Source organism: Zingiber officinale, chromosome 10A (assembly GCF_018446385.1).
Source record: "Zingiber officinale cultivar Zhangliang chromosome 10A, Zo_v1.1, whole genome shotgun sequence".
In the NCBI taxonomy this organism is placed as follows: Eukaryota; Viridiplantae; Streptophyta; class Magnoliopsida; order Zingiberales; family Zingiberaceae; genus Zingiber; species Zingiber officinale.
The window spans coordinates 37,586,715-37,606,857 of NC_056004.1; the positions used below are offsets into that span (position 1 = coordinate 37,586,715).

At 35.7% G+C, this 20,143-nt stretch overlaps 1 protein-coding gene across 1 annotated transcript; it reads right to left on the bottom strand.

The window, feature by feature from the left end:
• Window positions 1-1,319: 1,319 nt before the first annotated feature.
• On the bottom strand, window positions 1,320-8,482 carry LOC122027458. The gene is made up of 5 exons (XM_042586438.1): window positions 8,327-8,482; window positions 7,528-7,639; window positions 7,377-7,423; window positions 6,413-6,556; window positions 1,320-1,970 (listed from the first exon to the last, which is right to left on the bottom strand). Exons 1-5 carry the CDS (start codon window positions 8,438-8,440, stop codon window positions 1,695-1,697), a joined length of 693 nt encoding a protein of 230 aa, XP_042442372.1. The 5' UTR covers window positions 8,441-8,482; the 3' UTR covers window positions 1,320-1,694.
• Between the last annotated feature and the right edge of the window lie 11,661 nt (window positions 8,483-20,143).

The following is a 20,143-nucleotide window of genomic DNA, read 5'->3' on the forward strand; positions in this document are numbered from 1 at the left end:
AGCACTTGGACTAGTTCCCCTCTCATTCCTTGGATGGAAAAAGTGATGTCTACCACTTGTGATGAGGTTAAGTTATAAACTTTTCAATGACTCCTATACTTGAAAAAGTAAAGTATAGTAGATAGGAGGTCACTTTTATAAGTGTGATGACGGACTGCTTCAACGAAACACATGAATCCAAAATGTTGCTCATGGCTAATTAAAATGGATATAACAATAAAAACTATTAAAAAAATGTGAGAAATGCTATTGTGTAAGTATCATGTCTTGGTTTATACGAAGGGTTGAGTAGTTCAAGAAATTTTGTTCACTAAGCAACCTAGTAAATCCAATGGTACTCTATTATAAAAAGTTCGAAATCATAAACTACCTCTTCTAATGCAATAATCTTTTGATTAAACTCTCCTTTGATGTCAACATACATGCATGCATTAATTTTTATTCATATGGAGAATTATTGAAAAATTAATTTTGAACCAATAAAGATGTAAAAGAGGAATTAAAGTCCATCACTTAATATGTGACATGGCTTAATCGAGATTGTCGGATTAAGATGGATAAATCGGGTTCATCCAAATAAGAGGGCAAAAGTGCCTCTTTAGATGGCTTAACTCAGTTATTGAATTTAAAATTCAAGGCATCTAAATGAAGGGACATTGTGTTCTTTGGGAATGAATGTAATCTAGATCATCCAATTCGAGTTGGTTGGATGAGATCTGATTGAACCAAGAGATTATTCTACTCCTTCACAAATTATAAATAAGATCTCTCATATTCTCATTTCATTCAATTCAACGTAAAGCAAGTATTGTATTTCATACTTACATTTGGAGAGTTCAAGAAGCCTATTCGATTCAAAGGTATTACAATTTGCAGTGTTGCTATCGCAAAATAAAATCATTATATCTTAGGAGACGATTGTCGTATTTTATAAGTACTGTATGCGGGGTAAATTCATTTTAAAAAGATAAAGTCTAACTCTAGCCTCAACTTCGCCTAAACAATATTATACGGTCATTAAATCTGGCCAACACTGCAAACACCACAACATTAAATCAGGCCAACGCTGCTCCACTGTGCTATCGAACAGGCTCATCGTCTTCAAGAGTATTGCACATCGATTTATAGAACCGCACTTCCTCGACTGCTATTGAGACCCCAGGAAATTGGCTCCCTCGAACTCGCTTGCTTAAAGAAATCTCAAACTCTAGCAGTCATGGAATCTTTTCAACTCGTTTGCATGGCAAAGTGAATTTGACCAAGGGAATTCTGATCCAATAAATAATTTCACAAGCATGAGTAAACCGTACTATTACATTAGCCAAACTCCGCTCATTCAAGATAGTAGCAATTATTCAGATGATTTGTTTTACCCAAAACTTGAAATGCCTCGAATCAGATATTAAATGCGCTCTACCTAGCACAGCCGAGAACAAGCACGAAATAGTCACAATCAACACAATAAACAAATAAGCAAATTCAACAATGCCCCTTCTGCGGTGCCAATTCAGAGTCCCCGAAACTCCAGTGTATATTTTCTTGGTGTTCCTTTTCTTTGGTAAAAGAAATTGCCGGTCATTGTTTGGGAGACTCTCATCAAGTAGCCTATGCATTATGCAAGACTAAAAAGGCTTCAGATTACATTAAGGTAAGTACAATAGGGCCACTTGACTGATAGAGTAAGCAAGGTCGCTTCATCCTTGGGATCTATTAATTCTCTCTGAAACTTTTGAAAACTTCCTCTGAATTTTAAAAGCTGAAAATGGTTGGGCCGCTTTGATTTCGATTGTATTGTCGCCACTCATCTTGCTCTCCAATTGTTTGTCGAATTGTATAGATGACTGTTGCAGGATTTCAAACAAAGAACTTGAATTTGTGCTAGATTCTGTCGTTGCTTTAGAAGCATTTGATTTCATTTGCGGGCCACTGAACTTTGCAAAAGGTTTCTTATTCTTATTCTCCAGCTGATTCTGCAGAGTGCAATCACAGACCAGAATGTTAGTTTGCACACTGCAAATTAAGCATGTATACCATATCAAAGTTTCAGACCACAAATTTAGTTCAGTTGAAAAAAAAAGTTGAGATAAACAGTAAAACAAAGGATTTTTTTTTATACATGATTTACACTTCATTTGACCAGACAATGGAAGATATCAGAGTATCAGACTAACAAAATTGTCTAGAACTATATCTACACTTATAAGAGAAATGATACAAGAGTCATAGTGTGCATGTCTAAGCAAGTCAAACAATTGTGCGTCTAATGGTGAGTCAACCACATCCCATTGTAAGATTTGTAAACCAGATCAATCCTAGTGGTGAATCTGTAAGTAATCATTTGCAACATTTCCTTTTTTTTTCCCCTAGCATCATATAGTGTCACCCTGTCCGTTCGCAATGGGATATTCAGAAACTTCCATTCCACTGCCAACAGATTCCTTTCAGAAACTACACATTTTGATCATGCTTCATTAATTTTTCAACTGAGATATTTTATTTCCAGAAATGACTAAATTACAGGTTAGAAACTTAGCATCGTTTCTTTGAAACAAAAAGCAACAGTCATGAGACTGCATATTCAACTGAGAAGAAATACTAAAGAGAAAGTAAAACAAAGAAAGATACTTCATGTTTGAAAATCTGTTCCACGTAATTACGCAGCAAAATAAATTATAACTTAACTGAATAGTGAATAACTGACCCAAGAAAGATTGGTGCACAACCGTACTTTACCAATGCACCAATACGATCCACACCTCCAAAGTTCTTTTCAATAAAATTTCTAATTAGGCAAAGCTCATTAAAGGATTGTTTAATTCTTTAAAAAAGTTATAAAAGCATTTACAACAAATCAATCATTTCATGTGTTCGAGTATTGGCTATAAATGGATTTGCAGTTGCCTAAAAACCACATGTAAAGATTGCAAGTCACATTAGCTACGTGGAAGTAACATAAAATACATTACAAATATAGAGAGAAAAAGGAAAATAAAATAGAGGATAATAGATTTCATCTAATGTCAATATCTTTTTGCAAATTGAAAAATAATATATTATACATAAAGTCCTAAATAAGTTTATGTAAACTACATTTTCAATGTATGGCATTATCATAATTATCTTTACTGAATGAATTATAAAACTCAACAATCACATAATAATGAAAAATTACTTTTGATTTTTATTGTTATCAAGATACAAAATAACTAATGAAAGAAATTATAAACCCTTTTAACTTATCTTAAAATAAGTGATTCATGGACATGCAAAATTTATTTTAAAAGTAACTATGAAAAAATAAATGTCCAATATCATACATTTGAAGGTCTCCTATAGAAATGATTGCCTCATGTACTTCAATTATTAATAATATTTCATTTGCAAGCAACTAAACAACACAGCTACAAATATCATTTACAACATATGTATCTTGTGCAATTGTCATTTGCAAGTTTTAACGATAAAGGAAAGCAATACCTCCTGTATTCTTTCTAGCTCTATGACCAGTGTTCTAAATGGTGGTCAAGGCAGAAGGCAAGCATCAACCGCATCACCTTTGCCTTAGGCAATGCTTCAGGCAGTCAAAGATGAGATGAGACTGGTGAGGCGAGCGAGACGGCACAAGAAGCGGCCGAGGTAGTGGGTGAGACAGTCAAAGTCAATAAAATTAACTCCACAACCCAAGTCACCCACAACTCACCTCCTTCCGCCCGGAACCACCGCCACCGTCGCCGTTACTGCTGCCACTAGATTAGCTTTTATATATTTCTAGTCATGAATTGAAATCTCGAGTCGTTTCACCCAATACAGTCGTTCCACCTGTGGACCAGCACCGACACAATCACGCATCTAGTGTTGGCTAGCCGCAACGAGTTTGGACGCATCGCCTGAATCCAGCGACGGGCCCGGACACGTTGCCCAAGCCCCGTGACGTGTTTGGATGCATCGTGAAGAATCCATGGAGGCACACACTGGGATTACATGTTCGAGTTTATGGAAAAATACATCAATGAAATTAGCCCTCAACATATTCAAATAGTGACGGACAATGCAACAAACATTATGGCGACAGTAGAGTTGTCGAAGGTTACACAAACCTCAAACTTTTTGGACCTCTTGTGTGACTCATATAATCAACCTCATGCTTGAAGCAAGAAAGAGATATTGTACTAATTCTCTTGATTACAAGGAAATATACCAAGAAGAGAGATATTGTGAGACCCGAGGTGATTAGATTTGCTACTTCATTCTTGACCTTAAAAAGTCTCAAAAGGCAAGAAAGATCAATTGAGACTTATGTTTACATCCGAGGAGTGGAGCAAAACAAAATTAAGTAGTGTGAAGGGGAAAGCGGCAGAGGCAACGATAACAAATATCTCTTTTTGGAATAGTGTTTCTTTGGGTTTAAACATTTTCACCCCGTTAGTGAAAGTTTATGCCTTGTTGACAGTGACAAAAGGCCCTACCTTTTTGTTGAGTGCACTTAAACAAGCCAAGGAAAGGAAGAGATTAGAAAGACTTTCAAAACAGAAGAAAATGTCACCCCTATTATTTTGAGGATTATTGATGAGAAGTTTAAGGATAGACTTGATAGTCCTTTGCATTAAGCCGCTTACTTATTGAATTCGGTTTTTACTTCAAAGATCCAAGCATACAAAATGACACCAATGTTATGGATGAGTTCTTGAATTATGTTAAGAGAATTTTTCCCACCAACGAGGACATGCAATCCACCATTTCTAATAATAAATTATTGAAGTAAAAAAGTAAATCTAGAAATTTTGGAAGAAAATTGGCAGCCGCGGCATATGAGAAGATGGATATGTACCATGACTTTGATCCGAGTGCATCTCTTTCCTTTATTTCTTATTCAATAACATACATATCAATTTTACATATTTTTTGGTTTATTATTTTTTTAAGTTGGATAGTGGTCCAATTATGATGGTGACACTCCAAACTTACAAAAAAAAATGGCAATGAGATTTCTTTCTTTGACAAGTAGTTTTTCGGGGTGTGAAAGAAATTAGAGCCAATTTGTAAGGGTAAGTAATAATTCATAAATTATGTTATCTAACCTTTCTTTTTATTGGTTTTTAATCATTTTCTAATAATTTAAATACATACAAAGAAGAGGAATAGGTTCAAGACATCAAGATTGAATGATCTTAAATATGTCAAATTCAACGTCAATCTTATGAAGAAGAAGAGTAAAAGGGAAATGGGCTGAGATTTACTTCTATCCTCTCAAGCTAGTAAAGCTCAAGGTTAGCTTGTTGATGGTGGTGATGAAGATGAGGTGGAGCCAGGTTCGAGACTTACTTGGAGAATGGTGGAGGAGGCATTGGGAGCAAATGAAGTACTACAACCAAAGAGGAGAGCAAGGAATATCCCCATCAGAGAACTTGATGAGGATTTAATTACATCAGAGGAGGAGAATGAAGAAGATGTTGATTTTGAGTCCAATGATGAGAGGATTATACATGTAATTGATGGTGCATAAGTAGATAATTTAAAAGATTAGTTATGTTTAGTCTTGTCCTTATTGGCTTATTGTCATGTTGGATTGAAACTTTGAATTTTAAACTTTGAGTTTTGGTAAAAGTAATGATATTACTTTTTTAGTATTAATATGGTGACGAATTTTAATTAATTATCTTGTTAATTGCATTTATATATTTATTTGTACTATATAAAAATTGTATTATATTGTATGAAGATTATTTATGCATAGACATCATAAAGAATAATGACTATTTATAATATTATATATAAAAAATAGTAAAAAAATCAACCTCCTAAGCAGCCGAGGTGGTAGGTGGTCACTGACCATCTCGCCTCCACCTATCGCCATTTACAACACTGTCTATAACATAAGTAAATTTTGCAACTAATTGGATTTCTTTAAGACAAGTGTTTTGTACTGCCAAGTTTTGCAAATTGCATTATTTGTTTGTCTATGAATTTTATTAATGTTTGGAAACATTGATAAACGAACCTATCTTTTGAGTTCTTCCTATATTGAACTTCAAAGTTGTACCAACATTATGATTTCAATAATCTTCACTGACAACTTTCTTGTGTTCCAATGAAATGCACCAAGGTTTTATAGAGATATAAAAATGACTCAAACTAATGTACCAAGATTGATTGTCCATCTGCATATTAATAGGAAACTTAGCACAAAAAGAAATCCTGACAAGCAACTCCCCTAAAATTAAAGAAAATTCAACCTGTTTATAGTTACTAAATTTTGAGCCATTGCAATTATGTATAGTTAAAGTTCATAAGGAATTTAACCATCCAGATGATCTACATATTTAGATCATGAATCACATCTCAGATTCCAATATGTGCAAAAGCTGCAACTATATGTTGTTCTCTGAGCAGAAAAAAAAAAAAAATAGCATACCTCTTCTTGAATGTTTTCAAAGGCTGGAAGACTACTCCGGCTATTACTGTCATCACGACCAAAAATGAATGCCCGAGCAATAGACGAACTTTGCTTATGTGAATATTGCATTGAAGAACTTGTACTTCGACCAAGAAAAGAAGACTGCATGATAGAAAAACACGGACCGAAATTAGCATACTGCAAAGAACATTGGACTTGTAGATTTAGCAAATCAACTAGAGTTAGTGTTTATCACACATGCGCTAGCAAAATTAACACTAGATCAGATAGGATAATGATAACTTGAATGCAATTATAAATCCTACATGCATGACCAAAAGATATATGCTGAATATTAGAAAGAAAGGCGTATGGTAATAACACTTGCTTTTTCTCCTAATTTCCTAAAGCATGATGTGTGTGATGCCTGATGTGTAAAACAAAGTGCTTTTAAATTATAAAAATTACAGCATTGTAAGTCAAGGTTTGGGAAAATTAGGTTAAAATAGCATTGATATGTTCAAAGACAATTAATAGGTTCTATAACTACACAAATTGAATCGATTAGACTTGTATACATAAGTGGAAGAGACGGAAAAAGGAAGTGATTTAAAGATATGAAAATTACCAGAGGTATAACCTTAAGGCTTACTTAGATTTCAATTGCAAAATAGATCTTCCAAACAAACCCACAAAAGTTGACAGCTTATTTTGTTGTTACCCTAAGTTTAAGTTTGCATTATGCTAATAATGCAGCATGATGGATAATCAATAGCAGACCTTCAAATTTAGCAAATCTTATAACCAATTGTCATTGTTATTCCTTAAAAGTTGGCTTTTATACTTTTGAACTTAAAGGAAACTGACAAACTTGAAATTATTTGTGTGCAAAAGCTTAATTTGCCTACAGTTTACCAAAGAGTCACGACACAAATATGAATATCAAAACCTCAAGATCTAGTGCAAAATAATCACATCGCACCTTGGAAGAGCTGTTGCTACTTTCAGTCAGAAGCAAACCAAAGTGAGCTGCAAGCACAAGTGAAAGCATTAAAAAGAACAAAATTGGTGTATAAAAGTAATGACACGAAAACTTTGAATACAAAAGCCAAAAAGATAATTTTTTCACATACATGTTGGTTTTACTCTTTTTTTTGTTTCAGGAGCAGCATTCATGTTCTTGATAAGACCAAAAATCTCTCTGGAATGCTCAACATCTATGAGGGAATCAAGTGCAGGTTCCTTCTGTTAATGTTGGAAGTCTTCTTATCAATAAATAATTTGCAGCATGCTAATAATAACTCCACTAGGAATTTTAAGAACAAAACTAATGAAATAATAAAGTCAAGACATTCAGTTATCCATTAATTGTCTTGCAGCATATGTGGGCAAGACATAAGTAGCTTGATCAACTTTATTTCTGATAGTTAAGAATAGAAGCTTCATGTCATATGTTTAGAAAACCAGGTAGCAATTCTGGATACCTGGTATAAAAAATTTAAAAAAAAAAAACAGGTAATAAGGCTCTCACTACATATGTGCCTTAAACAAGGCAGCAAGCATTAAATTTGATTTTTCCTAAAAAGAATAAGACCCTAGGATATGGCTTTGATCTTCAAGGAATTAATGTGTCGTAAAAAGGGTAAAGCAAAATTGGTTGACCAGCTATGTTACTGATACTCTTCATCTAGCCCACCATGCCTATGTTGGACATTCAACTCATTTAGACCAACACTCTGGCTCTAAGTGATCATGTGCAAAAACTTATGTAAAATAAAGTGTGGGCATACCCGTGTAGGAGTAAATAAATACCTGAACACTAAACATGAATATTGAAACAAGTCCATGTAAGAATCATAGGAGCTTAGGGGAAAATAATACCGATTAAGTCATGTTAGAAAATTAAGAGATGGGAAATTGTTAGAAAATTACATTCTGTGCTATTAGACGCTGACGAATAAAATTTTTCTCTAACTCTTCATCATCTGATGGTAAATAAGCATCATGATCTTCAGTAAACATTTTTGCCATCATTTGTTTAGCCATTTTTGTGCTTTTATGAATGGAATTAGGTGGCTGTAGATCTGAAGGTTCTTCACTATGTTCTAAACTTGCTTCTTCTTCATGAAGTAAAGTTGGCTCTTTATGTTTATTACCAAATCTTAATCTCTGAATGACATTGTCTGTTGCAGCTGTATCTTGTTCCGCAAGCCACTTCTGATGAAGTTGATTGCGCCTTTCACAATCAATTGGTGCTTCTTCAAAACCAGTTGCAATCATATCAGTTAGCTCTTCATTATCATCACTTTCATCATCTTCATTCTCTTGAAACCTCATCAAATCATGGTCACTATCATCTTCTTCTTCAGCCTCATCATCAAGAAAGGCTTTGGCAAGTGCAACGTCAGAATAGGAGTCCACATTAAAAGCCTTGTGAGGTTGGAGATTGACATTTTCATCACCTTCTAATGATTGTGAAGCAGGACTAACACTGTCAAGCAATTTCTGCTGGTTATCAGCACATGAAACTTGCTAAAAAAACTAATGTAAAGTATTAGAAATCTTAGAAGTTCTATAAAACAAGAGATGTCATCAAAAGAACAAGAAACGAGAAATAGAAATTGCAAAATTGTCTCAATCAAATAGTGAGGAAAAAACCTTCAACAGCAAGTTTTCTACATCAAGGTTCATTGATACACCAAAGGGAATGGGAATGCAAGGTTTAATCTAAAATTCAACGTTTTCATTTAACATGTATGAAGCTCTAATCTGAAATTCAAGGCCTTAGTCTAGTGAATCTTTGCGTGTAACTTCCTTTAATAATATGATGTTTAAAGTTAAACCTAACAAGTGTTGATTGGGCATTCATCTTATCATCGTCTCTTCTTCAACATATATAGATATCACAGGCAAATGTAAACCAAATATATTTTAGGATAACACAAAAAGAACAGCATTTACATAATCCCATTTGATACATTTTTAACTTGGTGCAAATTTGACAGGGAAAAATCAGAGACAGAACTTGTTGCTAGATGATGCAATCTAATACGATTGGAATTGTGTTTCTTCATTTCAATCATTTTCGAGATAACAGATTTAATTAACACATTAATTACAATATAACCAGTTTAAGAGGCAATGGCTGCAAAATTCATTGATTAACATGCAAAATGATGTGAATATCACTTGAACCTTAAGATCATTTCTCTAAAAGAAACATTTAAACATAACAATATACTAGTATAAAAAAAAATGATCAATTATCCACATCAGAAAAATAACCACGTAGAAAAGTGCTGCATGAACCTCACAATTCAAGTTATATTGTTGATTATTCAACATAGCTTTTTCATATCAATTTCTCTTGATTGGGAATAAACAAAAAAGTCATTTCACTTACATATCCAAAGGTGCAAGCTCAGAGAATGAGGTTGGCAACACTGACAAGGTACTTTTTATTGCTTCTTTTGCATTATAAATTATTTGGTGGTCTTTCTCAGCTTCAATAGAGTCATTAAACTCCTTCAAAAAAAAACAAGCCAGTAACTATAATACTCTTGATAAATTGGAAAAGTGTAGGATAGGTAACTAGATCCAATATTAATTAAACACTTCAAAAAGAAAGCAGACCTCATCGGCATCTAGAGCATTGTTTGCAACATCACAGGTGAGATTAGAAATCTGCATTTTCATTTAAGAAAAACAAGGTAATATAACTTCTGATGTCAACCAAGTAATTAGATTCTCATAGCTTAATCATACAAAATTAAGGTACAACTTGTGACATATATAAGTTTCATTGGTCAAAGATGGCTAATAAATTTACAATTAGATAGGTAGAATTAGTTACAACTCTAATTAACACAATTAAAATGACTTAAAATATGAATAGTTATAGCGATATAGCTTCACACTGAGTTCAATCACAGATGAAACCCTTGTGGCTGACTTTGAACGCTTGTGCAGTCATGATCGTTGATTTGTTAATGTTGTCCTACAAGAACTTTTATTATTTTGTATGTTGCATTTATTCCATAGGTATGCAAGTATAATGCATAAGTGTAATACATTTGGTATTTATCATATCAACACCACCAATATAAATATTGTTGTCACTATAAGCTGGAACTCTTAAGTATAGTTTCAGGTACAATTCTCAAGTCAGGCATGAATGTGGCATATTGGTAACAATTTGATGATGTGATATTGAGATCATACAACAATTTGAGACAACCAAAAGAGAAAAAAAGTGTACTTGATTACAACGACCACGTCTGTCATGAGTTGTGATTCCTCCACCTTCTACGTTAAGATGTTCTTCAACATGTGGAACTTTATTCTACAAAATCCCAAACTCATATCAGCTTCCGTTTAAGTTAACTGAAATAATGATGAATCCTTGAATCAACAATGATTTGTTAACAAGTGTGAGAACTACCTCTTCCAAACCTGCATAGTCATCTTTCTTACTCTCAAGCATTGTAGCTTCACCATCATCGTAGGTATCAGCCTTGCAATTTGTGGTGTCATCAATAGATTGGGAATGATTGACAACAACAGATCTGTCAGCAACAGCATACTGAGCTAATAAGTTTACTTGTCACAGAGACATTTAGTGAAAGCTTGTGAATTGATGCTTACCTTTTGAAGACCTCTTTTTTTCTGAGCCTGATCTTCTCTAAAACAGATGATATGGGCTTCTGGACAACCAGAGTAGACTTGAAGGAAGCATCTCTGGTTTCTGCCATGGTGTTTCGTTTGTGGAAGCGGATAAGAAGACAATAGTTATAAAACGGGACAAAACTAGGAGACAAGACCAAAAGGAAAAGGAAAATAAAACTAATAATAATCAGTTATGTGATGCTAACCACGGAGCAACCGTTGTGATTCAGCGTGAATTTGAAGCAAGCGAGCTTGTCGCTCCTGGCAGTCACGATAAATGAAAATAAATCAACCACGCATCATATATTTTAAGTGTGCATTACATTAACTACCCTACCTTTTCGAGTTTTCTCTTCTCCCGCAATGATTCTTTGGGCTTCTCGCTGGATTTTCGCTTTTTCCTCTTCTTCTTCGTATCCTCATCTTCTCCCTCCAAAATCAATTTTTTCTTCGCAGACTTCACATTCTCGATTCCATCATTTATCTCGTCCGCCGCACCGCAACCATTGCCCCCTCCCCAGAAAAAGTCTTCTTTTTCTCTTCCAATATCTGTATTTTTCGCCTGCAATTGATCCAGATCCGGGAACAAAGGGTCGAACTCGAGTTCCGGGTCTATCTCCGTCCCGATTACATCTGATTCGAGGACCGGCTTCTCGAAATCCAGCGTCGTAGTAGTTTCCAGAGTCTCCAAGGGAACTTCCGGCAACGAAGTTGAATCAGAATCGGTAGGGGGGCTGCGAGAGGCGAAAAGGGATACTCTCTTGAGGCGCCGGAGCTTGTGCTTGGGGAGGGGAGAAGAAGACTGATCCGGTAGGAGGACATCGCCCTCGAAGCCTTCTTCCATCGGCCAAAACCTCGGGGTTGGAACCGCAGCAGCGGAGAGGGGAGAGAAGGCGATCGACTAGGGCAAAGGTGGGACGTGGAGGTGGAGGGAAAGAAAATCGAAACGGAGAGCGGGAAAGGAAATCAAGGTTTATTTATTATTGCGGCCGGTTAGGATTCTAAAATTCATGGGCCTTACCTTAGCCGCCAAAACACATGCGCAAAGTCGTTTTTAAACCCACTGTCAATTCGCACATTTAACAGTGATCCAGTGTGAACAAGCATAAATTGACTTGTAAATTACCTTGAAGTGAACTCATAAAACCAATAAAAATATTGCATACTTATTTAATTTGTAACAAATTTATTATGTCATTTATTTCTATAGACTCATTTTGCCAATTTATCCGACTCACAATCTACATTATCTTTAAATTTATTTATTTATATTTTACAGCTGCATCCAAAAAGTTTTATATAGGTTTTTATTAAAATAAAATAAAATGGTATAATTTTGTTAGTTAGTGGTAGGTATTTTTGAATGACTCATCCGACTACATAAAAAAAAAAATTATTGATCACTAAATAAATCATAAGTGCATCATAATAAAATTAAATATCTCTTTCAAATATTTATAGTCCATATCATCCATCAAATATCTTACTTTTTAAATATCCCAAATCCTATAATTAAATATCCCCTCAACCAAATATTTATGAGTCTCATCAATCAAATATTTCAAATTTCACAATCAAATATTTTATCAATTAAATATTATAGATCCCATTATTATTTTATTAATTTACATCTAATTTTATATTTAAATAAAATTAATTATACTAATTTCATAAATATTTATTTACTAAATATTTTTTACATAATATATTTACTTAATTAAAAAAACAAAAAAAAAATACAACAACGGTTGCAATAGCAACTGTCAGCTGCTGCAGCAGCAACCTTTTTTTTTATTAAAAATTCACGATGGAGAGAAATCATCATGCATAGAATTATAACTGATGATTTCTTAGTATCCCTATCATTTATACTTATAATAAGAGATATTTAATTTGAAAGGATATTTAAACATAGTTATAGCTTTTATGAGGCCAAAGAGGTACCCACCTCAGGGCCCAATTATAACTGATGATTTCTTAATATCCCTATCATTTATACTTATAATAAGAGATATTTAATTTGAAAGGATATTTAAACATAGTTATAGCTTTTATGATGCCAAAGAGGTACATGCCAAAGAGGTACCCACCTCAGGGCCCAGTTTAATGAAGGATCCATTTTTTAGATTATACTAAAAAAATAAAAGTCATGGACCTTAAATGGCCGTTAAATCTATTCTTACAGCTCCTCGGCACACACCGACACATAACTCTTTTTTGCACGCAATTTCTTCTCCGGTGTTGATCTTCTTTGCACGCGATTTATTCTCCGGTGTTGATCTTCTTTGCACGCGATTTCTTCTCCGGCGTTCTTTCTACTAAGGCACGGATCCACAGAACAAGATGTAATCATAATCTTTTTCTTCGACCACCTTCTTCGTCTTGCAACACATGACACTAATTGTAACTTAATCGTGCAACAAGGATCATTTGTGTGACATAATTGTATCGATTCTCACAGTGGCTATCTCACTTGACGTGGGCTAGCGGTTGCCCTTTGTTCGCGTGACCTAATTGCGTAGCACTGGGCCGTCGCACGCTATCTCAGTCGCTTGTGCGAACTGTGACCTAATTTCATAGTGGTTACTACTTGTCGCCTTACTACTGTCTGCGGCCACCGCATTGATCTCAGTGTTACAGGATATACTAAATGGATGATCAATGTTATCGATTGAGAAAGAAAGAGTTCGACAAGTAGTCTTTATATAATTATTTTAAATATTTATTAACTTTTTATTGATGTAATATATTTTTTTTTAGTTTATTTATATATTTAGAATATATGTTATTTGTAAATTGAATTTTATTATTATTTATCATAGCAAAATAGTTAATTTTTAGTACGTGCTTTAGGCCCAATTGAACACAAATATGATTCTGTATTTAAAAAAGTATCCTTTTCAAATATCCTTCGGTGTAGATGCCCTAAAGTGTTCATGAATGATTTATCAGTCTAATAATTAGGTACGTAAGACCATTGTCCAGGTTAATAATATACTTGATTGGAGTTGCGATGCAAATTATGAGCTTGATAAATTGGGGACGTGATAACTTAATATTTTATTAACTACCTACAATAACAGAAATATTATTTTGCCTTGTGTAGTGTTAAAGTATTAAAAAAACAGTTCAAATTTTAATAAAAATAAATATTTTGAAGGTGACTTTTGAATTTTGAATGTACATAAATTATATATTTTAAATTACTTTAGATTTATTTAATAGGCAAATTAGGAGGGGCATCGTCTAGCTGAAATCCCAAAAAAAAAAACCGCAACTAACGAGTTATCCTTGGCCTTTAAGAAAATAAAATTATGTCACCAGACATAGAACAAAAAAGGAATACATGAAATTGTTCATTGTTAATAACTACTCAATAAAATTATAGTCAATGTTTCTCTAAATCAAAATTTGTATTTTTTATTCATTTAAAACAATTAATAATAAAAATTGAAAATGCAATATAATATCTAAAAAATAATTAAAGTAGTTGTTTAATCTTGACTTGATTTTGTTTTTACAAGCTTGAGTTAGGTTAAGCTTGGCTTAAACCTGGTTGTTTAAATATTATTGAGTTTTTAATTATTTGATTATTTAAAATATTTTTTACGTTTAAGATGGTTGATTTATAAACTTATATTATAAATTTGTTTGTTCCTTTTAAGATTTTTTTTCTTAATTTTATAAAAGTTTTCTTTATGAACTCACAAGTATATTCATTTAGTTTAATACATTTTTAAATTTTATTCATTTAATTAATTTTATATATATTGAAAAAACATAAATAAACTTTTACCATATCAAATACCAAATTTTCTCATAAATATTTAGTTCATTTAGCCCTAGTTAAAAATATTGAATATGGATAACTCTTGTATCCTTAATATTGATGCTCTTTATCTTTGGCTTTTCATTCAGTTTACCAATAGCATATTATATAACCATTAATAAACTCAAAATATCTCAATCATCATGTTAGTATATATTAAAATATATTTATATGTATGATCCTTCCTTAAAACGTCAACGATCAACTCGTTGGTGATTGCACGCGACTATGATCACCTGACCATGTGACCTTGCAAAGCTTTTTCAAGAAGCCTAGGATGAGAAATATGTCAAGAAGAGCAGGTTAGAATGACGGTCAAGGGGTTTCCTGACATAGTTATTCCAACGCTCAAGTAAGTCCTTAGAGAAGAAGAGAGGTTGTAGAGGAATTAGGGTTTAATGTGTTATATGTGTAGGACCATAGCGCGCGTAAGAAGGGGGTGAATCATATGGTTTTGAAAAACTTTTTCAAAATGATTCTATAAAATGGGTACACAGTGAAAAAGATGAAAAGAGATATAAGAAAGGAAAACTAGAACACAAGTGTTTTTACTTGGTTCAGAGCCTTCAGCGACTCCTACTCCAAGACATACGATCACACGGACCGTATTGATGGGCAATCTACTATAATCCTCTCCTAGAACCATTGGAAGAGGAAAACGAGTACAATAGAAAAATTACGACAAGTGCAATACACTACACTTTCCTTTATAAAGTAATTAAATACAAAATTAAACTTTCGTTACCCAACACTTTTGAAGATGATCGGATCGAGCTCGGTGTCGAGCGGCTTTCCAATAGTAGCAAGGTGTAGCAGCGTCATAGCACAATGGGAGGATGAAGTTGAAGCAATCGGAAGCTCGAAAGATCATGTGTAGAAGTCGTGAATGAGATGTTCTTGAGCCCTGACCGAGACTCCCTTTTATGGAGCATTAGAGGCGCCTCCAATGCCACTGGTGGCGCCTCCACCTTCAAAGCTTATTCCCGAACATGGCGCCTCTTATCGTCGATGAAGCCTTCTGCATTATCTGACTAAAGGCGCCTTCAAGGCTATCCAAGGCACCTTCCATCGCCTAGCTAAAGGCACCTTCCATGCGGTTGAAGGCGCCTCCACGCTCTCCTGCGCGGAGTTTTCAAGAAGGCCTATAAGGCACCTCCACTAGCACAGGAGGCACCTCGAGTGTTGTTCACCCGAGACTAAATTTGCTTCTTTTGTCCTGCAAAATATGTTAGTCTAAGAAAATAAGGGATACCTTGCAAAATGAAGTTAGCATAATAAAAATAAGTAGTATTAATTAGACGTTATCTTTTTAAGGCCAGAATCTAGTCAAGGTCTCAATTTAGGGATCCAAAATATACCTAAATTATACATGCGTCTAAAGTTCCTAATTAGGACTCGTCCTCACTAGAACTATCTCCTCTAGTAACTTACCTTATTTACCATGCAGAATTGGTTAACTCCCTCACGGTCCACCAGGTCTTCACGCCAATTGTCAGGTCCGCAGACCCAACTAGACTTCGGCTAGCAGTCAGGTCCCGCGAACCCAGCCAAACTTCCTACCAGATATCAGGTCACTCCTTGACCTATCTAAACTTTTACACCGGCTATCAGATCCTTCAAACCTAACTGGATTTCATCCTAGTGTCAGACCAGTTAAGTCTTGCACACTTGGTAGAAAGGTTAGATCACAACATATCTAACTTAAATCCTCTTGTCATCCATCAAAACTTAGATTTGATCATTGGTACCAACTGCATCAACAATCTCTCCCTTTTTGATGTAATGACAGTTTAGGTTAAAGTTAGAAAAAAAAAATGCAAACATATATAGTAACAAAAATGACTTTAAGAGAAATCTAAAATTAAATAGGTAAGTTTTATATCTTGATCATTTTAAGATTAAGTTTTTCATATTTTATTTAGTTTTTCTTACTTAAATCTTAACTCTCCCCCTTTGGCATTCATAAAAAAAAATGTAACTTATCAAGAAGTATAAAGCAGGTAAATAGAGCAAGTAAGCGTATCAAGTAATAAAATTTTTAAAGGTAAAATTTTTTCATAAAAACTTGTAAGTCTATTATAGGGAGGAGTAAATGATTTCAAGAAAAATTTCAAAGTAATTTTGAAATGGATTTTCAAAATTTGCAAAAGGTTTTTAGAGTAATTTTGATAGAATTAAATTTATAAAGCACTGTAGAATGCATTTTTAAGTATTTTCAAAAATAAAACATTTTGCAAAGCATTTATAAATCTTGTTCAAAAATATTTTTTTGAAAAAAAAAAATAAAATTTGCAAGAATTTTTCAAATCATTTTTCAAAGAAGTTTTCCAAGGCAAATTTCAAATTATTTTGAAAGTAATTTTCAAAATAAGTTTCAAAGTAGTGTTGTAAAATCATTCTTAAAGTTTAATTTTTAGGGCAAGTTTTGACAAGCAAGTTTTGAAAGCATTTTGTAAAATATTTCTCAAAAAGATTAAGCAAATTAATTTTGAAAATATTTTCAAAGCAATATTTTAACAAAGTGAAAGATATTTTACAACCATTTTTCAAAGAAAGTTTTTGAATAAATTCTTCAAATATGTTTAAGGATTTTTGGTGGGTACTTTTTGAAGTATGTTTAAAATAATTTATAAAAGGGTTTTCAAATTTTTTTTTCAAAATGACTTTACAAAACATCTTCAAGGAAATTGCAGCAAAATAAGTTTCAATAAGATTTCAAAAGAATTTTTGATCCAACAGTTTGCAAGAAATTTTCAAAATAAGGCTCTTGGAAAGTAGTTTTTAAATATACTCCCCCTTAACTTGATATTATTTTAAAAATAATATTCATCTACAAATTATCCTTAAATATCTAACCTTTAATTACTAATTAACTACCAGAAAATAGCAGTATTCACTTGGTTACTCAACTTAAATAATATTGTCCAGTTAGATTTTTACTGAAAAAGGGCTACTTAACTTTATCACTATATTTTTATATTTTTCACCAGACTTATGTTGATGCACTTATATAAGCATCTGAAGTCTAGACAAAAGGCCTACGCATCTCAGGTCATTCTAAGTTTTTTAAATACACAAACAAGGTAGACCTAGTGTGTTTATAAGATACTCATTGCCTAGATCTATATGAGTATGCTTTCTAGGGGTTTATCCTAGACTAAGGCCAAAATAAATTTTGAAATACTAGAGGAATGGGAATTTTTAAAGAAATAAAACTAAGAGTAGCCTAGAATTTGCAAATCACTTGAAAACTTATTCGATAATAAGAGTCTTAGTCGATCGTGCACATTCCCAGTCTTCTTTGTAAGTTGCTAAATTCATATTCTGGCAGTGGTTTAATGAAGATGTCAGTCAAATTTGACTTGGACTCAACATAGTTGATTTCAATATCTCCTTTAGCGACGTGATCCCTAATGAAGTGATGTTTGATTTCAATATATTTGGTTCTTAATAATGCATTAGATTCTTAGTTAAGTTAATTGAACTTATATTATCTGATCCTGTCGGGAAGCTGAGAAGACGGACCTGCCGGCGTGACGTATCTGGAAGGTTGACCGCATCCCCATGACCCAGTGGTGAGCTGTCTTCTGCGTTGACCAGGCTGTCAGAAGTCCTCTGGTCAACAACACCTGCAGCCAGCGACCGGGTTGCCCTGATCCCTGGTACCTCGATGCTCGAGGTGGGTCCCGCGAACATATGAACAACCAGATAATAATAGAAAAATAAATGCATGAATAAGGAGTACGAGAACGTACCCTGGCCCCGGGCGCCCTCGGATGGATGGGTGAGCTGGTCGGAATACTGATCGAGTCGTCGCGACCCTAAATAGTAGATAAATGCCCACCAGGTGAGTAGCTAGCTCTGGTGGCTCGGAGCCAGACGTGATATGGATCCGTAGGATGAAGCACTATTCGACTACAGCCTCGGCTCGCAGGCCGGAATGCAACAGCGGCACGAAGGCCGAACACTCCATCGACTCGCAGGCCAGGATACAATAGCGGCACGAAGGCCGAACACACTCTTGGCTCGTAGACCGGAATATAGGCATAGTACGATACCTGAGCCCTCGGACGACAATTGCTCGGAGGGCGACGACGGCTGCTTGGATGGTAACAACGGTTGCTCAGATGGTGACGGTGACTGCACCCGCAGCTGTTGGAGGCGGCAGTAGTAGCGAGAAGTGGCGGCGGCGGGCGCCGAAAATAGTGACGACAGCCACTGTAGACCGGAGGAGGCAGTGCCGAGAGCGGCGGCGCTGGACGCCGGAGGCGGCTGCGGCAGTGGCAGTAGCGAGGGGTGCCGACGGACGCTGGAGACATCGGCAACAGCGGGAGACGGCGTTGGCCACCGGGGGTACTGACAGCTGGAGGTGGCGGCGGTAGTGACGGCCAGGGATGGCGGTGCTACACGACGGCTGGAGGTGAGGTGCCATCGGCGACCGCTAGAGATGTAGACGGGCGATGACCAGCAGAAGCTCGCTCGCGACACAGGCTCACTGGTGACTGGGCTTGCTGGTAACGGAGGCTAGCGAGCGACGGAGGTCCGCTGTCGACGGAGGAGGTGTTGGAGGCTGTCTGCGACTACTAGAGGCAGAGACCCGCCGGCGGCAGCGCCTGCTGAAGGCGAAGGCGGAGGTGCCCGCTAAAGGCGGCCGCGCTGGAAGCTGGCGGCGACCATCGGAGCAAGGGAAGGAGGGTCCTAGCGGATCAAACCTCCCCCATCCCCCTTTTTGTTCCTCCTGGCAGCGCCCTTAAAACACGAACCGCATCCCTCTCCAACCCCCTAACCTTCACATGGCAAAAGACCAAAATACCCTCTCTTCCCTCCCTAATTTCGTTTGAGCCATCCCCATATATCCCTATTGAGCCGATGGCTCGGATAATATATGCCCGGCCAATCGGCACGGGGTCTTCGACATCGAGCCGGTAGCTCGGATAATATACGCCCGGTTGATCGGCACAGGGTCTTCGACATTGAGCCGATGCCTCAGATAATATACGCCTAGCTAATCGGCACAGGGTCTTCGACATCGAGCCTGTGGCTCGGATAATATACGCCCGGTCGATCGGCACGAGGTCTCCGACATCGAGCCAGTGGCTAGGATAATATACGCCCGGTCGATCGGCACGGGGTCTTTGGCATCGAGCCTGTGGCTCGGATAATATACGCCCGGCCGATCGGCACGGGGTCTTCGACATTGAGACGATGGCTCGGATAATATACGCCCGGCTGATCGGCACGGGGTCTTCGACATC